We start from the raw sequence: 26,179 nt of genomic DNA on the forward strand, positions 1-26,179 counted from the left end.
AGGTTCGGGTTTTTCTTCAAAACTGTAACGCTCGCCCCATTGCTTTTACCCGATCATAATCATTCGCAATCTAACCCATCAGATTCAAAAAACCGAAAATTTTGCTTTTAAAAACGGTTCTTTATTAATTATAACCTAATCCAGATCTATTCTGTTTCGGCTCACGCGCCCCAAGATCACCGCTATTTTTTCCATAGTAGAGTGCTATATAACATTACATAATTCGTATGGGGGGGGGGGGGGGAGGGAGGGGGGGGGGGGGGTTGCATACAAAACCTGGGGACAGAAAAGAGCCCAAACTTCCTTACTGTACTGCTCTTTCAGATTTGAGATTTTGAATTTTGCGTATCTTATGACCGGTTCTCCGCCATTAATGAGGCCGAGGAGAGAGGCTTTCGTGCAGTAATAATGATTTATGACTTTGGCGTTGAGGATGAGTTGGCTGAAATGGTCTCTGCTATAAGTCAGAGGAATAGACTGAATTTGACAGGCACTTCTGCCAAGGAAGAGGAGCTCTCCTTCGATTTATCACTTATCAAATTCAAGGTGAGTTGCACGGATTTTGTTTGTTTTAGTTTGCATGTCGTTGTTGAGTTTAATCAGTTTGTTTGGTTACTACCATTTGACCTAATAATTTATCGACTAGGCTGATGTGAACCTCTCCCATTGCACTGAATATTTGAACCGACCTCTCAAACGATTTAAACAATTTTCGGATCTATTCTGTCCCCCCCCCCAGTGTTTTGTATGACCTCCAGTTACAAATTATATGTCGTTATATAGCACTTTACTATGTAGGATAATATCACGTGCACCTTGAGGGTCATAAAAAGTTTATGCTCACTAAGCTGGGGGGGGGGGGCAAAACAGAATAGAGCCCAATTTTCCATTGTTTCATAATTTGGATCTTTTCCGTTTGTGCCCCCCAGTACGTTATGCTCCCCCCAGTGACAGAGCACGTGTCATTACATAGTAAATCATTATGTAAAAATATTGCACGTGCGTCTGGGGGTAGCAAATAATATGCACCCACTAAGCTGGGGGGGGGGGCACAAACGGAAAAGATCCCATAATTTGAACGTTTTGGTTATGCGAATTTTGTTTCGTCCACTTTTTGTTTGAAACTGTTTTTTTATTGTAGGAGGTTGAAAAAAAGAGTTTCTTGAGACTCATTTCAATTTATGCAGTAAAACTTTTTCTTTGCGACACAAATATTTAAAAGAAAACGAAAAACGCTCACCCAAAATAGCTAAGAAACTACTCGGTGGTAAATTGTGAAAGATAATGCGAAATGCAGTTTGTTATTTTGGTTAACTCTTGCAGAACTGATGGGATAAAAATGCTTTTTTTAGATGTTATTAATTACTGGGAAAATGCACTTTTTCCGAAAAATTTTGATTATCTCAGATTTAAAAAGAAACAATAGAAGCCAAAGCTATCAAATGCTTTTTTCGATAAGCTGTAATATTTGTGGACCGATTCAGTTCTTTCACGCAACTATAATTAGTTTAAAGCCAATGCCATTCCAGTTTTAGATCACTGATAAATTTTATATGTTTTCTAAAAATAATTAGGGCAACTAAAAATCAATCACGTCTGCAGCCACAAGATATGTCAGAGTATAGTTCTGGGAAGCCTAAGGCAACTAGAGCTCAAAGCCGAGGGCGCTTGCGCCCGAGGCTGAGCTCGAATTGCCGAAGGCTTCCCAGAACTATACTCTAACTTATTTAGACCCCAATTTCGCTGTTCAAAACTCAGAGAGAATTCAATTAAAATTTATAGGAACATTGCAATTCTCCTGCAGCGAATCAATCCAACAATTGAATTATCCTTCAACCCAAATAATTTTTTTTCTGAATTCCTTGATATTATTGTAGGAGCGAATGGATCGCAGAGGTCGTCAGCCGGCTCTGTTGTGTCACTTTTATGGTTTTTTAGAAAAATGAGCAATTTATAAAAGTATTTCCTCATATTGACTAAATTATAGACCTTAAAAAAAGTCCTCTTTGCCGACTTTGTTATATTTTGTGACCGTTTCCTGTTTTCAATTATCCCCCTTAATTATCGTTGAAAAGTGTATGCTTTGTCTCATGAGAAAAAATTGGGCTTCCACTAAAATTTTCCAAGAAACTTGCCTTAAGGCTTCCAAGAATTTTTTCCAATAAGTTTGCTCAGTTGATTGCTCATTTTATACCATTTTGTAAGGTTGAACTCTTCGAGACAAGTGTGATATGTGAGCAAAAAAATGATTAAGTTCGAAGTCTATTGTGATATGAAACGTGAAATCTTGAAAAAAAGTGGGACGCTTAAAAGCATGAAATAATGACTCTTGCTTGATCAATTTTCAAAATTAGTGATCGAGCCTAACTTTATTGTTGATTTTCTGTAACAGTGAAATTGAGGTCTAATTTTCTTGGGTCCAGTGAACGAGAAAAAATGCAATCATTTTTTAATTGGAATTGAATGTTGACAGTGAAGTTTGGGGTCTTTTCTGATTATAACGCAAGACGAAATTATAGCTCACATTATGGTATAATTAAGGTGATGGGGGTATACGTTGAATGACCACTAAGCTGGGGGGTTATAATGGGAAAGAGCACCCACCGAGTTTCATTCTACATTAATGCAAGGATAGTACTGTCCTTTCGCAACCTCTATCTTGAGAACTTGCTCAGGAAGTGAATAAGTTCCGATGTGCTGACTTAACAAGTGCTGACTTTATACAACTCAAGTTTCATGACATTTCATCCGCCTTTATGGCATAGTTTGGGATTATTGGTGTGCAAGTTTCATTTGATGGAACCATTTATAGGATAATTTGAGTTTGTTCGAGGCATTTAATGTGCTTGCTGGAATGCGATTGCTTGTGTTGATGAAAGAGAGACTTTTTGTTATCTTCTAGACTAACCTTTTGTCTATAATACGCGCCCAGTTAGAATCTGGGTAAACTTGTATGATCATGAGGGATTTTTTAATGATTGGTTACCGAACTTTAGTACCTTTGAGATACTTTAGACATCCTTTCACGGCGAATAAGCGTCGCGCACCTGGGTCCGTGGGATAGTCTGAGTGCTCTCTGGTTTTCTTATTACTGCGACAGCTGAGGCTATTTTTGGCCTTCTCTTGGTTTTTTATAATTCAAAGAATTTGAATTGTATTGGGTCGCTCTTTTTGCGACTCGAAGAGGAGTATTGGAGAAGTCCTTTTTTAAATCAATTTTATTGGAGTGATTTTTGAAGCGGGGAAACGCGTGAAAAAATTTGGAGTGATTTTGGTGCTGAAAAAAAGTGAAGAGCGGAGCGAAAAGAGAGTGGTTTTTGTTCATACAGCTGTTTTTGAGAGAGCGAGAAATTGATGTGAAAAAATTTTCTCTAAGCGAGCGAAATTTTTTTGTTCACGTGCGGTTTTTAGAAGCAGTTTTTTTTGCAACTTTTGATGGTTATGAGGTTGGATTATGATATTGTATTTGTTTTAGCCTTGTTTTGATAGGAATTGAAGGTTTCAAGTAGTTAATTTGAGTTTAATGCTAATTTGGAGGTTTTTGATCGGTTTTGCTGTTTTTTAGACGAAATTTAATGATTTTTTGCCTGTTTTTTTTGTTTTAATGCTTTAAGTGGGATTTGAATAGAAGCTTTTTAGTGAAGGAGTATTCAGTTGCCATATGACTAAAGTTTTCTTGGTATAAATCATTTTTTCCTTAGGAAAATTGACAGAAAAATTGAGAAATTTTAAACCATTCTTCCTTTTTTTTCTGCAGTTTTCTGTTAATCTTAGACAAGTTTCTTAGCCTATTGTGACTTTCCAATTGTTTTGCGAGCTTTTCCTTGTTCTTATTGCAAAGGAATTTTACTCGGTTTTGTGTTTCCTTGTACTATTAAAAAACTCATTAATCTTTTCTAGTATTTTTTTCAATTTGTTTTTGGTTTATGAATACCGTTTCTATTCTTCCTCAAATTTTTTATGGCATTTGTGGAGGTTCAGGGCTCACAAAAGTTGTTGTAGTTGTTTAGTCATAATTATGGGCAATTTTCTGCTTCGAGTCGTTTCCGGAATTCTTTCGGCTATGTTTTTATTTTTTAAGACCTGTTCACACATTTTCATGATTTTTGAAGTCAAATTGGAGTAGTGATTTTGGTCACGCCGAAACAGGAAGTGGAGCAAAAAACGAGTGGTTTTGCAGCGTGAAATTTTTACGCTCTAATTTTAAAGTAGAGTGAGAAAACGGAGTTTGAACAAAAGTTCGCTTTCTCGCTAATGGTTTTTTGTTCACATGCGGCAATTTCTTTTTGATTTTTTTTTGTTTTTAATTGCTCTGAAACGAAGTTTGTAGCAATTATATTAGACCTGTCGGTCTTTTTTTGCGATTTTTCGTTTTATCGATTTTTCGTCTGACGCTTTTGACTTTTGGTCCTCAAAAACGGGATAAACAGGTAGCGCCCAGCGGGCATAAAGTGCTCTTAGAGCCTCTCAGCTCAAATTGTTTCAGAGACTTAAACTTATGTGGTGAAGGGCAGTTCTTAGAGGTTGACTACACCCCCACTGTTGACCCTACCCCCACTATTGCCCCCACCCACCCTCCGCGCTGTTGCCCCCAACCCCACTGTTGCCCAACTCCCCTCCCTCACCATCAGCCCCAAGGTGCACACCTAAACCCCCCCCCCCCCCCGTCGCTACGTTCAACAACCTATCGCTAAAACACGCAATTTTCTACTAATTTTTACAATTTTTTTCAAGTTTTTGAAAATGTTTGTCATTTTTTGAGTTCCTCCTGCCCTTGGTGTCAAGGAAACTCCTCTAGGGTTTTATAATAGGTTACTGCATAGTTTCTAGTGATATTGAAGTGGTTTCAACATTTTAACTTCACGAATTTTAGCATTTTTTGAAAAAAACGTGCAAATTTTTTCAATTTTTTGGACACCAGAGACAGAAGTTAGTTTTGAAACATTTTGACTGCTAAAGCTGGAAGCTTTTCTTTTATTTTTTGCAATCTTTTGCAAATTTTTTAATCAGTTTTTTTATTATTTTATTACAAGGCTAGAAAACTAATAGTTGCTTAGTCGAATCAAATTAAAGCTAGCCTCACTAAACCGCGGCTAGCTACTGATGAAGCCGACTGCTCGCCTGTCGTTTGAGAGCAATTCGCCCGACGTTAGTCAGTTATATTTTCGATTTTTTTGGATAGGATAGTTTTCTAAATGGTTTTCCCAATTCATTCATAGTTCATTCGAGGCATATTTTTTTTGTTTGAACCAAATTTTCATTTATCGCTAGTGGTTTTAGGATCACACGCGGCATTTTTGCTTTGGTTTTCTGTTTTTTAAAAATCTTATAAAAAAGTTTTCCCAAATCACTCATAGTCCGTTCTAGGTCTAGTATTTTTAGTCAATGAAAATTTTTTGAATTGTACGTCAGGACTTGTCCTGCTATGTTTTTTTATATTTCGTCGTCAAGATTTTTGTTACGACCATATGACGTCACTATCACTTCAAATCCGCTTTTTGTTCATTCGTTCATGCAGTTTCAACTGAATTGCGTGCAGGACGTATTTTTTCACTCTTATAGGAACGAGTTTTTTGTTCATTCGCGTTAAAATGTTTTTGGTCATACGTGATTTACCTCTCTCAAAATTGACTTCCTCACTCTAAAATTGACCTTTCGTAACTTTGATTCAAAATGATAAGGTCAAGTGAGTGTTTGTCACTCTAATTGAAGGTTATTTGAGAGCAGTGAATAGAAGTACCATTAGGATAAACAAATTCTTAATAAAAATATAACATCTCAGCGTTTAATAAAGATTTTTATGGTCTGTTTCTTTACTAACTTTTTGAGACTGCAGATCGACGAAGCTATTGCGGCTATTTTCTGGCAATCTGCTAGCTATGTTAATTGAATACTGCGTAGGTTAATGCTCAACTCAACTGATTTTAGATAAATTCATCTTCAATTTGGTGAAACTGTGTATAAATGTACAGTAAACAACTTCGATTCTTTTTGTTTTTCAAAAATTTATTTGTCGTATACTTCTTGAACTTTTTTGTTGTTCTTATTTTTTAAGAAGCAACTCTGATCAATGGTTGTTTTTTGAACCCCACTAATTGTTTGTGTTATTGAAGTTTTCATTCAAGTTAGTTTGTAGCCCAGAGTTTATCTTTTCTTATAGCCAGAGACATCCGAGTCCTTTCATACTCATCATCATATCTAATCAAGAGGCTCCTAATTTTTGTGGACGGACTGAAACCTTAGCTAAATAGAAGAGTTCCGTTTTTTAATTCCATTTTTTAGACTGCTTCATTTCATTTAAAGATTGTGTTAGTTTGTATAACAGTGGCTGATGCGTGAAAATTGTCTGGCGGAGTTCAACGTTTAAAGAAGATATTTTAATTTTCAAAAAATCATTGAGCGTCTTAACAAATGGCATATTTAAGTACTGTAATCGATGGGAGGGGTGTGGTGACAGAGCAGGTTTCAATAAAATCTGATAAATCCTTTAAAGTCGTTACTAATATTAGGTTTTATTCCGCTTTCCTGTGTCTTCTCAGGCGTCGAAATGAGAAATACTCATTTGTTGTCGAAACAGTATTTTTACGGCAAGACAGACCTTCCTGCAAATTTTTGAACAGTTTTCCTAACTTCGACGCTTTATTTTTTTCTGCATGTAATATCTTGATGTCAATAATTGAACATTGTTGTTGTTGTTACAAGTTTGCTTGCAGTGACAAAGGGACAGATTTTTTGCATTTCGGATAAGCTTGTTTTGTTCTTGCTCTTATATTTTGTTTTTGCTGTCAATATATTTTTCCCCTGAAATCTCTGCAGTTTTTTGTCTGTTTTTTTTTGGAGGATGAAGTTTTGTCTGATTTATTTGCAGTATTTTTTTTGGAAGCAATGTTTTGGATTGTATTTCAGGACGTGTTCGGCTGTGTTTTTTCCGTCGTCAAGATTTTTGCTAAGACTATATGACGTCACAATTTTTTCAAATATGCCTTTTCATTCGTTCATGCAAATCAACTGAATTGCGTGCGTGACGTCCACTCTTTGGTGAGCGAAGTTTTTTTGTTCATTGGCGTGATTAAATTTTTGAGAGTGAAGTAATCACACGTGACTTACCTCTCTTAAAATTGACTTTTAAGACTCTGAAATTTGACTCTGAAATTGACTTTTCGTTGCTTTCATTCAAAGAGATGGTGCAAGCGAGTGTTCGTCACTCTAATTGAAGGTTATTTGAGAGCAGATAACAAAAGAAGCAATGAGATAAACAGTTTTTTAACGAAATTAACATCTCAGCATTTCATAAGTTTTATCTGCTTCTTTTATTATCTTTTTGAGACTGCAGATCTTCGATTCTGTTGAGCCTTTTTTCTAGCAATCTTCCAGCTATATTTACATTTAGACGCAATAAAATGCGTAAATATGCGCTGAAATTTTGCTGTGCTTATAAAAGGTCATTTGCAATGTCTTAATAGTTTCAACTATTTTTCAGAGCTCCAAGAGTATGTCTCGTTGGAAAGATTCTCCAAAAATGACTGAAACGGCCAAAAGAATTGAATCTCATCGAGACGAGGACTCCATTCTAAACACTTCTAGACAGTCCACGAGGTTAAGAGAGCGAGGACACATGTATTCGACCTCAATGCGCTTGATGAAGAAAGATGCACCTGATGATGATAAACCAGGAAGTCCGAGTGTTTCTTCTCAAGGTAATCGGTTTAATTGTTACCGCGATAAGTTTTTTATTCTGTGATAAAATTGACTTTCTTCATTCAGTTTAAAGCTGTGAACATGTTTTCTTTGTGATGCAAAATGTGATGAATACCTACCACCTTATAGAAAGCCATCTGTCTGTCCTCGTGTAGTTTTTTATTTTCAAGTATACACTTGAAATTTGAACCTAACAGAAAACGAGCGTCACTTCGTCTCCTGACTTCAAAAGAACTGTCCCGGATTGAAACTGTTTTTTACTCCAGTGATTGCAGTGCGTTCCTATCAATATCTGTTTGTTGTGATAAACTTGTTAGCCTAATTCTTGTGATAAACTTATTGAATATCACTCGTGCTGTGTAATAAGTTAGTGTTTAAGTTTTTGTCATGCAAACGGAGTAGGCATATTCTATTTGATTAGCCTCACAACGAGGATTTCAGAAGCCCCACATATGTTTGTTAAAAATTGGCGACAAATGTCGTACCTGCGATGAATGCGTTGAATTGTCTGATAATAATGCACTTGACTGTCAATGGTGTTGCAACTTGTTAACAAATCCTGGCTCGGAATTAGTGGCAAGGTTAAACTCGAAAACTTCTACGGAGCTGCGATATTTCTGAGAAAATTGGTCATGAATTTCGTTACAAAATTCAGCATTAGAAGGTACGCTAAAATCTCTACCAGAACAAGTTAAAACAATTGAGGAGAGAATAATTAACAGACCGACCAGTTGAAAACCCTAACGTTCCGCTTTACTTCATTCCATGGTATCAAACAAGCAGCAGGCAAACGATTCTTTTTTGCCTTTCCCGTGCGTGAGCGTAAGCTATCGAAAAACGTGACTGCTCTCCATCTGCATTGGTCGCAAACTCTGGACCCAAAAAAATCGAACTGCGAAGACGTTTATGACTGGATTAGAAAGTGGAAACAAAAAAGTATCAGGCGTCGAAAAACCTAAATGTCGACACTTGTACGTAAGTAGATTCACCAATAATAGTACTTTGGGTGACTTGTTAGAAAGGTGTGAAACAAATGGTGGGCGACCTATTTTATCACGTGAAATCAAAGTTATCATGGCCAAAATTGATAATCCTGAGTTTTGGCCACGAAATGTAAACACAGGAAACTATTGTATTAATGTGGAAGCTACATCTCTAAACCGCACATCTAATATCAGTGAAACCTGACAGATGAGAGCTAATCCAAAGTTTGGCCTGCTGAACTGTAGATCTATTCGGCAAAAAGCTTGCAAGGTGAGTAATTGATTCATTCAAGTGACTGCGACATTATAATGCTGAACGAAACTTTGCTTAAGCATAAGGAATCTTTTGCTTTACGCCAAATTTACAATCAACTTGACAGCAAATTGTACACGTCTGCTGATTTTAATCGTGATTATGTTTCCAGTGGTGGAATGCTTTAATCAGAAATTTGAACAGATTTTCGGAATGTTGGGCAGATAATGTACTTGCAAATTCTTTCGAAGATCGCTGATAATTATGGGAGATTTCAATGTTCCTGTAATCATGCTGAGTTACAATTCGGCTAATTTACTTCATTTTATTTCCGATTTTGACCTAATTCAGCATATCAATCAATCCACTGATAAATAGGAAATAAATTTGATCTGATTATTACTAACTGAATTTTGATGGTAACTGGATTTCTCATAGCTAGGTGTTTCCGTAACCACTTTTTTATTACATGTGTTGTGGAATCTCAACTGTTTCTACGAAAAATTTAAAATTGTTCAGATGTTAATCGAATGCTTCCTGAAAATTTTTTGGCGCAGATCTAGATGAGAACCTGATTCTTAAAAATAACACAGGAGACCCATGAATGCAGACAAATTTGAAATCCCTCAGCTCCTTATTAGACAACATCAACCGTTGATCTCAAAACAACTCCACAATTCCAGATTTTGATGCAGAATTGTGTGAACTTAAGCGTTTTGGTCGCAACGCCAAAAGGATTTTTCTGAAAAATCAAAGGTGTGCTGCTTATCAAAAGAAAACAGCAGACTCCAATGCTGCGTTTCAGCAATAAAGTCAATTTTATCAAGAATTATTCAGACAATAAAGATCAGAATCCTCTCGAACACCCGGTCCTAAGAAATCTTCTAGGTTGTAGAGAAGAGAAAGTTTTCCAAAATTTTATTCTAACGACTACGTTCATGCTGAAGCTTTCACCTTTTTACTTAAAGTTAGTTTTAATCCAGGGACATCAATTCATTCTTTTCCTTGGGGTTTCTTAAATACTATAAGGAAGGACGTACCCATTTTCAGGTTCCATGAGGTGTCAATCTCGGATGTACATGAAGCTGATGCGTATGTCTTTGACTCCACGTCACATAATGTTTTCAAAACAGAGTATCTCAAAAACTGTCCGACAGCTGGGCTCAATAATTCAAAGATTTCGTCAAATTGAGTTTCATAGGCGGTGTTTATCTTGAAATTCTCTGAAATTTCCTTAATTTTTCCTGAAATTTTTTGAACATGCTTAATTCTTCCGGTACTGAAGAAACAAGACTCGGATCCTGTCTTCCTATCGCCCGTCTCCAACGTAATCAATTTTCTGTATGATTTTGAAGGATTAATGTTTCTTCCACTTATAGAGCACCTTGAGCCACAATCTCATTCACAGTCGACAGTCTGCCGACAGGAAAAACCCTTTAACTGAAACAGCCCTTATATCAACAATGGATGGCTTTCATCTAGCTATTGAAACTGGAAAAGTTGTTAGCATTTTGCACACACATTTTCGAACACATTTTTTAAATTTGGAGAATAATACATTTTGGACAGTGTCGCAATTAGTTTCATGGTATTTTTAATAGCCGCCCTCATCTTCTCAGCCGGCTATTATAGCGCTCCTATTTTTTTTACAATTCAAAGAATTTGAATTGTATTGGGGCGCTGTCTTTTTTTTTTAAGATCTGTTCACACATTTTCATGATTTTTGAAGTCAAATTGGAGTAGTGGTTTTGGTCACGCCGAAACAGGAAGTGGAGCGAAAAAGCGAGTGGTTTTGCGGCGTGAATTTTTTTCGCTCTAATTTTAAAGTAGAGTGAGAAAACGGTGTTTGAACAAAAATTCGGTTTCTCGGTAGTGCTTTTTTGTTCACATGCGGCAATTTCACTCTGATTTTTACGGTTTTTTCGATTTTTTGGATCGGATTTTTTTCTAAATGGTTTTCCCAATCCATTCGCAGCTCTTTCTAGGCCTAGTTTTTTGTTTGAATTAAATTTTAATTTCTCGACAGTAGTTTTTTTTGTTCACATGCGGCATTTTGACATTGATTTTTTGTTTTTTTTAAATCTGATTTTTCTGAAATGGTTTTCTCAATTTACTGATATTCCCTTCTAGGTCTAGTTTTTTTTGTTTAGTCAATGAAATTCTTTGAATTGTACGTCAGGACTTGTCCTGCTATGTTTTTTACTTCGTCGAATAAAAAAATGTTTCGCTTTACCTCATTTTGCCGCCTTTTCAACATTTTGCGTGAAATCTTTTTGACTTCTCTAGGCTAGTTTCTCTCTTCTCTCATTCTGCTAAAAGTGATTTTGAACATCAGTTGCTCAGCAAAGCAATTCAAAATGAACAGTCAGTATAAAAAATTGAAGTCAGAAATGGAAACGGGATAAACCCATAAAGCCCAATTTTAGATGCCCGCTATTTGAACGTCGGTCCTATAAGTATTAGTTACCTCTCTCTAATGCTGATTGTTATTGATAGTAGCCCCTGTAGCCTCTCTCTACGAAACAGAAGTATGTTCAACTACGAAATGCCATCAAAATAAATCGGACTTAAAAAAATGTTTTTGTACGAAAATCTTTTTTTTTCAATATCTTCTGTTATTTCAATCCCAGTCATGCTTATTGGAATCAACGGCGGCTATTTTCCGGCAATCTGCCGGGTATGTTTTTTAATAGGAAGATTCTGATTCGTGATACAAGATCTAATTTTTTAAAATCAAAAATGGGGTTCCATTTGGATACCTGCTCGTCTCAACGTTGCTCTCCATGTTTCTGACCCCGTTATCGTTTATACCTTTGAAAACAAGTTTCAAACTAAGGCAGATGACACCACCCTCTATGTTCCAATTAACGCCAATAATGCCATCACCCGATTATGTCTTCTGATGTTCAATCCGTCTTCCACTAGTAAAATTTTGGCTCAGGTAACTCTCAGTAGCCAAATGAAAAGCCTGGGTCTTTATTTAGATAGTTATTTGGGTTTAGCGCCTGAAATCACTGCTTTTTGTAAGTCATGTTATCTTCAAATACATAAATTTAAGCATTAGTTATTATCTAAAACGCGTGAATAAAGTTCTTGTGCGTATCCTAATTCTGTCACGATTAGACTACGTTAGTAGTCTATTTCAACTTGCCTAATCGCTTTATCTGAAGTTTCAGATGGTACGAAATGCTGCTTCTAGATTTGTTTACGGGCTAAGGAAAAGAGAGTATAACCATGTTTACACGATCGTCAGTGGCTACCGTTGAAGCAACGAATCACGTTCATTTTTTTTGATCCAGGGCACCCTTCATGGCAGATTTGACACCGAATAATCTGCGAACCCTTTCTGTCTTCAGCAATAGCTCTAGATAGAAGAACCTGCTTGTTCAAAAATTAAATACGATTTATAGGATGAAGTTTAAGCTTTGGCGGGGTACAAGCTTGTAATGCCTCACCGTTTGGAATGAATGTTTTGAGTACCCCCTTTTTTTTCGAAAAATGGTGAAGACATTTATTCAGAAGTTTTTTTGCCATTTTTTTTTACTTTTCGTTATAAACCATCGTTAAAATGAAAAAAAAACTAAATCACAAAAAAGTTGTATATCTGAAATTTTTAGCTTTGCGTGAACGTAAATGGTTACGTATAGGAGTGTTACAAGCCGAGACTGTGTACCCTGAAGCAAAGTATATGAGATCACAGAACCAACTTTGTACTTGAGTCCTCACTTGTGTTTGGAGTTTTCCTCGAAAATCCCGTTACTAGCTCTTGTCCAATTTACAACTCTGAGCTCTCCTGAGTTATTAAAGATATCAAATTTTCTAACTCTGAATATTGTGGTTATGGCAGTGAATAACATTTTTTTTCTGATCAATCTTTACTTAAGCTCATTTTTGTTTTCAAGGCCGCAGCTTCTCATTTATCACACTTCTTACTTGTCCGTTTTTTTATCAGTCTATTCTTTTCTCCGATGACTCTTCTTCGTCTCGTCAACCGAACTAATTTCATTGTCTGCCTTTCTTCTTTACTCTCTCTCAGCGTCAAGATACCGAGCTCATTTCAGAGCTGCCTTATTTTTCTGGTTGCTTTCCCTCGAACACCGGCGTTTTCATACCGAGCTAACCGTAGAGTCGGCGGATTCCTTGGATATTATCTTGTTACTCTGGTTTATCATATTTTTTATTTGGGGTTCATTCAAGATTTTTATTGGGCATGTCTCAGCAGCACCAGCATCTAGGAATTTCGATTTAACAGTGAGCGTTCATCTGACAGATTGTTTCATGCTTGTGCTGCATATTTTTTATTATTCTCAAAATGCGCACAAAACTCTTGCCCGTTAGTTGTATGTTTTACCCAGTCTAATAATGCGCAGTTTATGGAGTTTTCGTTCTGTTTGCTACTGGTTGTTTGGTACCATCAAATATAGGCCGGACTACTTTTGGTGGCTGTAGCAGAGTAATCAAATTTTCAAAGTTGCAATTTCCAAGCAGAACTTGTGAATTTTAACTGATCTTATTTTTAGTACAAGCAGGCAGTGGCTGCTTAATTGCTCTCAAACGATGTTTGCAGTGATGATTAATAGCCGCCCTCATCTTCTCAGCCGGCTATTAAAGCGCTCCTAATTTTTTCACTCGTCGAACTTTTTTTTCGGTTTACCATTTTGCCGCTTTTTCAGCATTTTGCGTGAAATCTTTTTGACTTCTCTAGACTAGTTTCTCTCTTCTCTCATTCTGCTAAAAGTGAATTTGAACATCAGTTGCTCAGCAAAGCAATTCAAAATGAACAGAGTCAGGATAAAAAATTGAAGTCAGAAATAGAAACGTGATAAACCCGTAAAGCACAATTTTAGATGCCCGCTATTTGAACGTCGTTCCTAAAAGTCTTAGTTACCATCTCTTATGCTTATTGGTATTAATAGTAGCCCCTGTAGCCTCTCTCTAAGAAACAGAAGTATGTTTATTTACGAAATGCCATCAAAATAAATCGGACTTAAAAATGTTTTTGTACAAAAGTCTTTTTTTTTCGATATCTTCTATTCTTTCAATCCCAATCATGCTTATTGGAATCAACGGCGGCTATTTTCCGGCAATCTGCCGGGTATGTTTTTAGTATTCCGGTCTTTTTTAATGCGATTTTTTTGTTTGACACATTTAACGTTTCGTTCTCAAGAACGGGATAAACAACTAAAGCCGAGAGCATTAAATGGCCGAGCAGCTTCTTAGATCCTTACGCCCTAGTATTTTCTAAGTGTGCGATTCTCCTAAACTTTTGAGAAGACAATTTCTCGGCGTAAGGGGACGTTCTCAATCTTAAAAGATTAAGCCCCCTCCCCCTCAATCACCAATCTCCGCCCCACACACACACACACACACACACTCGCTAACTCCGTCCCCCAACAATCCCCCTGCCCGTCCTCCACTAGTCCACAAGTGTACATTAGTTTTCGAAGCTACTGAGACATAAAATGATAGTGTAAGGGGCAATTTTTTGCCTGTTCAAGCCCCCTCAATTGTCTTCCCTTTAGCTTCCGCTCCTTGAGATCCCAATCAGCACGACACGCTCCAACTCCCCTGCTCCTGCTTCAACCCTTATCCCCTAATGCCAGTCTCCCTAAGCTGAGTGCCAACAACGCTAACCGCTCGCCGGTCGTTCGAGAACAATTTTCCCGAAACTAGTCGATTGTCTGTCTGCTTGCTATCAATTTTCAAAACTCGGAAAAGAACATTGCTTTCCACTTTTCTTGTAGCAGATGCATGTGCTAACAGCAACATATTAGACGACGCTTAGTTTCTCATTTGATTCTGATTCAGTGACCATCAGTTTTTTCAAAAGGATTTCTTGATTTTGCTGAAGTTTCCGTCAGGCGCAAGTATTGTTCAGGTGGAAAGACATATGAGCGCTTTAACCGTTTTGTTTCGTTTTTCATTGGCCCATGAAAAAATTACTGATTTATATTATTTTTACTCTCCTTGTCATTAATTTTAAGGCCCCGATGTACGTAGATACTTTTAAAGCATATTCAAAATCGGCTTGTATATAGCTTGTATATTTTGTTTATTGAGCGAACAACTCGAAGTAAGGGTCAACAAGGTTCACCTACTGTATAGACCAATTATTATTGCCTGTTCGGATTAGGGGAACATATGCGTTTTAAGCATATTTTTACAGATGGAAACGTTATGCTGAACAAGTGATGGGCGCTTGCATGCGCCATCATTTGCTTTCAATTTGCTTCATCGTTGAACTGTTGCGTCAATTCTCTACAGACTATTTCGTGGCTATTATATGTATATCTGCGGCTATGTTTATGCATTACCAACTTCTAGTTGAAAGCAGGTGTTAACCCGAATTACTTTCGAGTACTTCAAAATTCATTACATCAAGAGAATCGTCTGGCAACTGTCTCAGCATATTGGTTGTTTTAGTGGCTACCCGTGCTTCAAACTATAGAAATTAGAAAATCGTTGACATCTTTTTAAAAGCTGCCCCCATCTTCTCAGCCGGCTATTATAGCGCTCCTAATTTTTTGTTACTTCGTCAAACTTTTTTTCGCTTTACCCATTTTGCCGCTTTTTAATAGCCGCCCTCATCTTCTCAGCCGGCTATTATAGCGCTCCTATTTTTTTACAATTCAAAGAATTTGAATTGTATTGGGGCGCTGTCTTTTTTTAAGATCTGTTCACACATTTTCATGATTTTTGAAGTCAAATTGGAGTAGTGATTTTGGTCACGCCGAAACAGGAAGTAGAGCGAAAAAGAGAGTGGTTTTGCGGCGTGAAATTTTTTTGCTCTAATTTTAAAGTAGAGTGAGAATACGGTGTTTGAACAAAAATTCGCTTTATCGGTAGTGGTTTTTTGTTCACATGCGGCAATTTCACTTTGATTTTTGCTGTTTTTTCGATTTTTTGGATCGGATTTTTTTCTAAATGGTTTTTCCAATCCATTCATAGTCCGTTCTAGGTCTAGTTTTCTGTTTAGTCAATGAAAATTCTTTGAATTGTACGTCAGGACTTGTCCTGCTATGTTTTTTTACTTCGTCGAATAAAAAAATGTTTCGCTTTACCTCATTTTGCCGCCTTTTCAACATTTTGCGTGAAATCTTTTTGACTTCTCTAGGCTAGTTTCTCTCTTTCATTCTGCTAAAAGTGATTTTGAACATCAGTTGCTCATCAAAGCAATTCAAAATGAACAGAGTTAGTACAAAAATGGATGTCAGAAATAGAAACGGGATAAACCCATAAAGCCCAATTTTAGATGCCCGCTATTTGAACGTCGTTCCTATAAGTCTTATTACCATCTCTAATGCTTATTGTTATTGATGGTAGCCCCTGTAGCCTCTCTCTAAAACAGAAGTATGTTCAACCACGAAATGCCATCAAAATAAATCGGACTTAAAAAAATGTTTTTGTACAAAAATCTTTTTTTTCAATATCTTCTGTTATTTCAATCCCAATCATGCTTATTGGAATCAACGGCGGCTATTTTCCGGCAATCTGCCGGGTATGTTTCGACATTTTGCGTGAATTCTTTTTGACTTCTCTAGGCTAGTTTCACTCTTCTGTCATTCTGCTCAAAGTCCTTTTAAACAGCAGCTGCTCAGCAAAGCAATTCAAAATGAAAAGAGTCAGTATAAAAAAATCAAAGTCAGAAATAGAAATGGGATAAACCCATGAAGCCCATTTTTAGATGCCCGGTACTTGAACTTTGTTCTCATAAGTTTTAGTTACTATCTATAATGCTTATTGGTATTGTTACCAGACCCTCTAGCCTCTCACTGAGAGACAGGAGTATGTTCAATTACGAAATGAGATCAAAATAAATCGCACTTAAAATGTTTTTTTTACAAAAATCAATTTTTGTTGATATTTTCTTTTCTTTCAATCCCAATAGAGTTATTGGAATCAACGGCGGCTATTTTCCGGCAATCTGTCGGGTATGTTTTTTGTTAAGAGTAGGAAAATCATCCGGCTTCTAGTGATCTGAAGTGTAATGTATTGAGCAATTTGATATTTTTGAGAAGCACATTTTAGTTTCCTTTTTTAAAAGAAAAATTGCGTTCGCAAATGTGTCAATATTTTTGAATTTGTTTGTTGCTGTTTATAAGTTACGCCAAGCAAAATATTTTGCTGCTTTGTTTTCAATATGAGATCGTAACTTATTTTAGGAACGGAAACTGATTGAGTATACACCAGAATAAGTGCTGTCCATAATGCGTTGAGGCCAAAGTACGTTTTTATACTTTTTTTTATTTCAGCGTTCAATAAGCTGAAGAAAAAGTTGGCGCCAAATTTGGGCTACGCTTTTATGGACGAAACAGCTGCAGAATTGTGCATCCCTTTATCTTGCGAGTCGCAAGAATTACCCGATGAAAAGGATCAGAGTATGATGCCCGCACAACAATCTGTAACAGAAAGTGCCGCCGATGAAAGCTTTTTGCCCGAGTTAAACCCAATGCCAGTGTTTACAAGTACACAAGAATCGGATGTTCCAAGCACAACTGGGGGAGCTGAAACTGCGAGCAACATTGCCAGTGGTTACAATTTGAGCAAATTTGGGATTGTCAAACCTTGCTCAGTGAAGTTGATTGACGTGATAGGAGAAAAGTTAGGCGAATCGATTGAAAGTGAATATTGCGATGCAATGGATGAGTCATTTGTCTCAATGGTCAATGTGGAAGTTCAGACGTCGCCGATTGAAGTGAATAGTCAGATGGAAGGAATAGGAACAGGTAGGCGGAGTACGTCATATCATGTCATACATTCTGTTAATGACGGTTTATTGCGTGTGAAAATGTCAATATCTCATAAGGTTGAGTATCGTTCTCTCAACGAGCATTAATCTAAAAATCAATAATGCAATTTTTGGAAATATTGAAAAGGCATCGGAAAAGGCTACAGGGCAAACGGTTAGGTTTTCGAACAAAAATTATAGCATGATAGAGGGCAATTTTGGATATTCTGATTCAATTGAAGGATATTTTCCGTTTGTGCCCCCAGCTTAGTGTGCGCATAATATTTGCACCCCTCAGAAGCATGTGCCATATTTTTACAATGATTTACTAGGTAATGGCACGTGCTTTGTAACTGGGGGAGCATAACGTACTCGGGGGGGGGGGGGGGCACAAACGGAAAAGATCCCAATTGAAAATTAATTAAGAATAACGGTATTCGAATAATTCCGAGTTTGTTGCAGGTTCACAATCTGAAACTTGTATTGCTCTTTTAGGCGAAGGAAACCAATCACCGCCGCTTAGGGTGTTGTACAATACGGAATCACAACTACCAGATCTAATTCCATGCTGTTCATACGGAAGTGTGAAGAAATGTTGGAGTGATAGGATGCTCAGATCGGCTGAAAAGTGTGATAGAAGAAGTGCAAGAATAAAAAGAACAGAGGATGAAGATAAGGAAGGGCAAACTACGCCCCACTCAAGAAAAGGTGATTACATTAATGCCATTGACGAAATTCTGATATACAAATGTTGTCAAGTATTGAATGACTGTGTTTAATTGCTCTTGAACGAAGTGTTGGTCTTTTTTATGCAAATTTTTTGCTTGACGATTTTGCGTTTTTCTTCTAGAACATTCTTTGACTTCTCAAATGACTTTTTCACGCTTTCGTTTTTCATTTTTGAGTGATCTCTATTGCTCTCACTCAGAAGTAAAAGCTGTTGCTAATATAAGTCGGTTGTAGCAAAGCAACGACAAGCGCATGGTAGCCGAGTGATCAATGCATCTGGTGATGGATCGGGAGGTGAGTGGTTCGAATCCCGGCGGGGGCAAATGTTTTTCCACCCGCCGGTCGTTCGAGAGCAGGTCTTCCGACATTAGTTGCTTTGTTTGATTTTGCTCTCTGTGCAATAACAAAAGCTGGTGTTGATCACATAAGTCAGGAATTTCTTTTTAATTAAGAAGACACTCCTACATTGAGTTTCTGCATCAAAAATTTTAAATTGCTCTTTAACGAATTTCATTGAGACAAAGGATAAAATAGTCAAGCCCGTTGGCAATAATTAGCTGGGCAGTTGTGTACGAAACTTTATTAGTCTCTAAGTACGCGATTCACTGAAACTGCTGAGTAGACATATATTCCTGGTCTGAATATCAATTCTTTTTCTGACGCAATCTGATGCAATCCACTACCCTACAAAAAACGCTTTGTAGGCATTAATTCACGCTGTAAAGGGCAATTTCATATTGGTTGGAGAACCTCTCCCCTCTTAACCCCTATGTTGTCCTGCGTTTGTTGGTTGCGTTTAAATACTCTGAAACGAAGATTGTAGCTATTATATCAGTCATGTGGATTTTTATGCAATTTTTTTGCTTGACCGATTTTTCATCTGACCCTTTTAACTTTTCGTCCTTAAAAATGAGATAAACAGGTAAAGGCAGGAGGGCATTACGTGGCTGAGCAGCTCTCTCAGAGCCTTTCTAGTCTAAGTCTCCGTAAAGTTTCACCCCACTCGGTACACCACACCCCTCCCCCAACACTTCCCCGTCAACCCTGCTCTACCTGGCGATTTGGTTTGCCTTGTTTTGCCTTGATTTAGTTTGCCTTGTTTTGGATTTATCCAGCTGTTTTCTTCTGATTTATAAATTGCTCTCAAACAAAAATTTCTGGCAATTATATTAGTCCTGTGGTCGTTTTTTTGCACTTTTACTTGGTTGAGTTTTTTTCGTCTGAACAATTTTATTTTTTGTTCTCAAAATGGGATAAACAGGTAGCGCCCGGAGAGCATTAAGTTCTCTTTGAGCTTTACGCCTTATCAATCTCTAAAAATGCGATTCAACAAAACTGTTTTGAGGAGACAATTTCATGGTGTGGAGGCGCGTTCTTGACCGTAAAGTTCAACCCCCACTACCCCCTTCCAATCCATCTCTAAGCGCCAGCAATCACAGCCAACGGCTGGCCGGTCGTTTTAGAGCAATTCGCCCGACGATAGTTGGTTATGTTTACCAGACTTCGAATGTTTTGAATAACAGTTGTTTCAAAATGGCGAACTAATTTCATAGTACGTGATCGAGAATCATGTGGAAATTGATTTTCTTTCCATGAAATATTTTAACGTACAACTGCCCTGTATTTTAACGTACAATTGCCCTATATTTTGGTGTATTTTTTGAAAAAGCTTTTACAGTTGAGAAATTAATTCGGAGCTGACTATTCAATTCAATGTCATGTTTTATGATAGCTGGTATGGCTAGTGGGGTGCGATTTGCAGATGAAACTCCCGGGAGGAGAATTGAAATAATGGCGTCACCTCACGTCACAAAGCGCTTGTCAGCAAGTGCCTCTTTGGATGAGAGAAAGAGAGCTGTAGGGCTGAGGAGAAGCAATGGTTTACTCGCTTCAGATGCCAGTAATTGGTGCTCCAAGAAAAGGAAATCGATACACATTGTTCCTGATGGTTAGTTTCAAAAGCAACATTTCCTGAGCGTGAGCGAATTAATGTCTATCAGACTATACAGAACATTCAAAAGGTTTTTAAAAGAATAATTCATCGGATCTATTCTGTCCCCCCATTTTTTTTTTGACCCCCAGTTACAAATTATAGGTTGTCATATAGCACGTTACTATTTAAAAAAATAGCACGTGCGCCTGGGGCTCATAAAAGATTTATGCTCACTAAGCTGGGGGGGGGGACAGAATATATCCAATTCATCTATATCTAAGCGCTTAGATCGCAGCAAATCACTTAGCGATCACTGGTTCAGTTAAAATTTTAATGAAATTAAAACCGATTAATTAATCACCCATTATTTCACCCCATTTTTTATGTAGTCATTTAATAAGTAATATGTATATGATGACTGCATTGGGCAGATCGGAGGATAGGAGACGCTAAATATGAGCAGAAAAACGCTATTGTGAATGTGTTATAAAACCGCCATTTGTCGTATATAAACATTGCAGTTGTACACCCATTACTACTGTATCACACCATTGTGCCTAATATAATTCCTCAGCACTATTAAAAATGGAAAAACAGGTCCTGCCAAATAAGTTCCTAGTAGACTATCGGCTAGAAATATGCCAGACTTTTAATTAATAATGAGAAAAACGAATTTTAACCGGAATTGGGTTAGAAATACCAACCGCTAATTTGTACATGAAAAAAATACAAATACTTTTTTCTTAGCAGAAAAATCATCCTCAGTGTCACTCGATAATAGTAGTAAGGAAAGAATTTTAATTCATATGTTTTGCCGAAATGTTATTTAGATCTAAAATGCTGCATAGCAAAAGTCAAATATAAAAGTTTTTAATGGAACAATTCAAGATCATTGAGTTGGAGAGCATTCAAATTCAGCAATTAATGTTTTTATTTCTTTCACTAAAAAGTAATTGTAAGCTATTAATGACACCTCAGAGAGTGTAAGCTGCCCATCGTATATATTTATGTATCATCTGGGAAAATGCAGTCGTCTTTTTTGCTGGCTTGATGAAAATTATTAATTGCTATCAAAAGAAATTTGTAGCAATTATATTAGTCCTCTGGTCTTTTTATTAATAGCCGCGAAGCGATAGCGGCTATTATTGGGGACATCGTGGTTTTTTACAATTCAAAGAATTTGAATTGTATTGGGGCGCTGTCTTTTTTTTAAGATCTGTTCACACATTTTTATGATTTTTGAAGTCAAAATGGAGTAGTGATTTTGGTCACGCCGAAACAGGAAGTGGAGCGAAAAAGCGAGTGGTTTTGCGGCGTGAATTTTTTTCGCTCTAATTTTAAAGTAGATTGAGAAAATGGTGTCTGAACAAAAATTCGGTTTCTCGGTAGTGGTTTTTTGTTCACATGCGGCAATTTCACTTTGATTTTTACTGTTTTTCCAATTTTTTGTATAGGATTTCTTCTAAACGGTTTTCCCAATCCATTCATTGTCCGTTCTAGGTCTAATTTTTTGTTTAGTCAATGAAAATTCTTTGAATTGTACGTCAGGACTTGTCCTGCTATGTTTTTTATTTCGTCATCATGATTTTTGTTACGACCATATGACGTCACAGCCACTTTGTTCATTCGTTCATGCAATTTCAACTGAATTGCATGTGTGACGTCATTTTTCGTTCTTAGTGGAGCGAGTTTTTTTGTTCATGCGCTTGATTAAATTTTTGGTCACACTTGACTTACCTCACTCTCAAAAATGGCTTCCTCACTTTGAAATTGACTTTTATTTACTTTAATTCAAAGAGATAAGGTCAAATGGTTGTGTGTCACTCTAAATGAAGGTTGTTTTTGATCAGCTAATAGAGGCAGCAATAACTTATACAGACTTTTAATCAAACTATAACAGATCAGCCTTCAATGAAAAGACGAATTTTTTGGTCTGGCTTTTTCACTGTTTTTTTGCCGAACTACGAAGCTATTGCGGCTATTTTCTGGCAATCTGCCAGCTATGTTTATTTATATTCTGGGACTTTGTGACGTTGTAGGCATACATGCTACTCAATATCCTATTGTTTCTGTCATAAACAGATTACTACATCTCAATATGAGAAAGCTCGATTTCCAGGTTGAAAGTTTTAAGAGTTAGATGATTAATGAAACATTTTTTTTGCAGATCGCTTTTTCTCCAACTATTTTTTATTCTATGACAGCTCTTGTAGTTGCAGCGTTTCTATTTTTGTTTGAAATCAATTATCAGATTTCTTTACAAAACTGTCAAATTTCAATGTTTCAATGTCAAAGTAGTTATTAGCTGTATATTTATTCGATTATAGCCTATATATAAAAGATGGACCAGAAATGATTTTGAAAAGTTAAGTTTTCAAATTCTGAATGTAGTTTATATCCATTGACAAATTGTCCTCTGTTAATTTTTCAGCTGCGGATCTGAAATGATGTTTTTGTAAGCCAATTGTGGTCAAGGGACAATTTGAAGCTGCATTTTCAATTTATTTTCAAATATTTTTCACGATAATCTGCTGAAAGCAACCAGACCAGACCTCCAAGATAGTACAGTTATTTGTCAACCTACTCATGTAGCGTATTAGTGGCTCCACAATTTTTTATCTTTTCATAAATTTTATACATTGTTTATTATGGAAACACTGAGCAAAAAAGCACATCACCAATTCTACTTGAAGTTGTTTCAACTGTTCAGATTTTAATTTGTTTGGAATGGTATTGAGGTCTTATTAATTGCTCTCGAATGATCGGATTTTTTGGATCGGATTTTTTTCTAAGTGGTTTTCCCAATCCATTCACAGCTCATTCTAGACCTAGTTTTTTTGTTTGAATTATATTTTCAATTCTCGCTAGTGGTTTTTTGGTTCATATGCGGCATTTTGACATTGATTTTCTGTTTATTCTTATTTTTTATCTGATTTTTTTAAAAACGCTTTTCTTAATTCACTCATAGTCCATTCTAGGAGGTCTAGTTTTTCTGTTTAGTCAATGAAAAGTCTTTGAACTGTACGTCAGGACTTGTCCTGAAATGTTTTTTAATTTGTCGTGTCCATCGATGATTCTTACGACCTGACTTCTTGGAATTGATTTTTTCAATGACTTCTACTGCTTTAAATTTGTGTACATGATGTCATTTTTGTTTTTAGGTCAATTGCGTGACTTACCTCACTCAAAAAAATGACTTGTGAACTTATGGAACTTTTAAATTTTATGAACATTTACTAGTTAATAATGTGCATCTAAGTAGTGCCAAATTTATATATGCCCTCATTCTTGATTATTAGTCTTGAGTTTTTGATTTCGAATATCAATTTTGAAAACGCTTTTTTCCTTATAGACCGTATGTGTCATAAAATTGACAGTCCGAATATAACCCAAAAATAATAATGGTCTATTAAGGGACTCGTGGTCGATCTGTCACTCTTATTCCTTTAGTTGTTTCAATTAATGGAGGGCCACAAGCGTCTATCGCGGCTATTTTTCGGCAATCTGCCGGCTATGTTGCTGTTTATCGCTTGACCGGTTTTTTGTCTGACCCGTTTGACTTGGTCCTCATAAAAGAGATAAACAGGTAAGCGATTCCCATTCAACACTTTTTTGAGGAGAAAATTTTATGGCGTGAAGGGTGGTTCTTAATAATGAAAGTTTGACTCCCCACATTTATTAGTCCACCCTTCTTTATCTGGTGATTTCGACCCCTCTCTCGTCCAGTCCTCCCAACCCTACCCCCTATCGCGCGACTCACCCCCCATCCTAGCATCTCTGATCCCCGGCCTGGTACTACCAAAGCCAACCGCTTGCCGTTCGTTTGAGAGCAATTTGCCCAATGTTAGTCGGTTTTGTATATTTTGTTCAAAATAGTGTGTTTTATGCGTATATTTAGTGTCTCATGTACCCAGATGGTCCCAAGGCAATCATATACATATTACCTAAATGTGATTGATAAAAATGAAATTGAAAATTAGGGATAAGCAAGGTTTGGTGAAAGGGTTTCAGGTTTAAGAGTTTTGCGGGGTTAAATATTTTAGGAGTAAAAAGTTATGGTGTTTTGAAATATGCCGGGGGGGGGGGGGGGGGGGGAGGGGGGAATGAATTGGGGTGAAAAAATGCAAGAATTTTTATTGGGGTATCTACTCACGTTTAGAGGGTTGTGATTTCATAAATTTGACGTAAATGTAAATTGTTTGGTTCAGATTTTAACGACAGACTCAATTCTCTCAAGGCGGATGTGAGAGCCTGTTTTCTCGATGAAACAAAGATTTCTCAGCAACCACCGTCAAACGGGTCATTTCTGCAGGAGCAAACCAGTTGTAATTCCCGGGGACATAACTCTCCACGCAGAAGTTATCGGAGAAAACCGCTCTCTAACAAAGGAAATATGTCAAACAATTTGGAGCTTGGAGGTTCTGAATGCATTAGTCAGTCATTTCGACCAGCTTACACCAGCACTCAAAATCCAAATTCAGTTAATGTTATCACTATCAAGCGTTTCTCACCACAGAAGGCTAGAATGGTTAAACAATCTATCGTGGTCCGAGGAAACGACCAATCAAATCAAGCAATTGGTGATGAAACTGATGAATCGGAGGAAGAAGTCGAAATGGTCTCAATCGGCTGTCAAACCTCCAAGATCGATTCTAAAAATAAATCAACGGCTGTTGATCCTGATATTTTTGAATATCCGAGATCCCAAAATTGCCAAAGCGTTCAAGCATGCACCAGTAGGTCAACGGGTGAACAAGATATGAATGTAACCGAACAATTGTGCGTATCACTTAAAAAGAGAATTGATCAACATCAAAATGTCAGTTCGAATAACCGGGATTACGATGTGGACGGCTTCAAGCAATCCAAAAATGCAGCGAGTCCTTTTAAATGTAAAAAGAAACTCACTTTTGCTTTTAAAAAACATCCGAGTATGTCGACCCAAATTTCACCCTCAAAGCGAAGCGAAGTGACTTCCAGCTCTAGTTCAAACTTTGAAAAAACTGTAGGCTATAGTAAAGAAACCATAAACTCAATGAGTGATGCTGAGTTTTATCAAAAGTTTTGTCTCAAATATCTCAGTGATGTTTATCTAGAGAAAAATTGAGGCAGTTTGTGTTGATTTTTTAATTCGGAAAAGTGTTTAGCTTTTTAGGATAGCATGTCCTGATTTGTTTTTGTGTTTCTCACTGAATTGAATTCTGCATTGCAACTGTTTTGCAGACTTCGTGACGTCACACTTCTTAACTGTCTCCTGGTTGAAGAATTTTGACTGCGTTTCTCTTAATAATCGAATATTGACTTAAGTGTAGTGAGCAGACATAGATGGGAAATTATTAATTGCTCTTGAACGAAGCTCATAGCAATTATTGTAAACGTGTGTGTCTTTTTTATGCAAATTTTTCGCTTGACAACTTTGCGCTTTTCTAGAACATTCTTTGACTGCTCAAGTGACTTTTTCTCGCTTTCGTTCTTCATTTTTGAGTGACCTCTATTGCTCCGAAGTAAAGCATCGATTGCAGAATAGCAGAGGTAAGTGGTTCGTAGCGCAGTGGTGAGTGCATGTGGTTGTGGGTCGGAAGGTCGGAGGTTCGAATCCCGTCGGGGAAAGGTTCTTTGCACCCATAAAGAAAAATTGATCTAGGCTACAGCCCTTGAATTAAATTGCCTTGCCTGTCGTTCAAGAGCAATTATTCCGACATTTTTCGGTTTATGTTCCTTGACGGCGATAGGTAAACTTTCTATTTACTATTTTTTTAATGGAAACAAATGGAACTTAGCAAATTCGGTAGCATCTGTAATTTGTATAGCTGTAAGCTGAGCAAAACTATATTGTGATGATCTTGGTTTTTTTA

General features: G+C 37.0%; 1 protein-coding gene across 3 annotated transcripts; it reads left to right on the forward strand.

The window, feature by feature from the left end:
- The first annotated feature begins 303 nt into the window (after nt 1–303).
- Nucleotides 304–25,536, forward strand: LOC142336511 (uncharacterized). 3 transcript variants are annotated; one of them, XM_075385407.1, is made up of 6 exons: nt 304–546; nt 7,481–7,697; nt 17,187–17,669; nt 18,158–18,370; nt 20,124–20,339; nt 24,533–25,536. In XM_075385407.1, the coding sequence occupies exons 1-6, from the start codon at nt 409–411 to the stop codon at nt 25,429–25,431; spliced, it is 2,166 nt and encodes a 721-aa protein (XP_075241522.1). In that variant the 5' UTR covers nt 304–408; the 3' UTR covers nt 25,432–25,536. The 3 variants fall into 3 exon arrangements, with proteins under 3 accessions (XP_075241522.1, XP_075241524.1, XP_075241523.1); XM_075385409.1 differs by having other exon boundaries at nt 20,154–20,339; XM_075385408.1 differs by having other exon boundaries at nt 17,187–17,660.
- The last annotated feature ends 643 nt before the right edge of the window (nt 25,537–26,179 follow it).

The sequence above is a fragment of the Convolutriloba macropyga genome, chromosome 3 (genome assembly GCF_964194025.1).
Source record: "Convolutriloba macropyga chromosome 3, txConMacr16.3, whole genome shotgun sequence".
Classification (NCBI taxonomy): Eukaryota; Metazoa; Xenacoelomorpha; order Acoela; family Convolutidae; genus Convolutriloba; species Convolutriloba macropyga.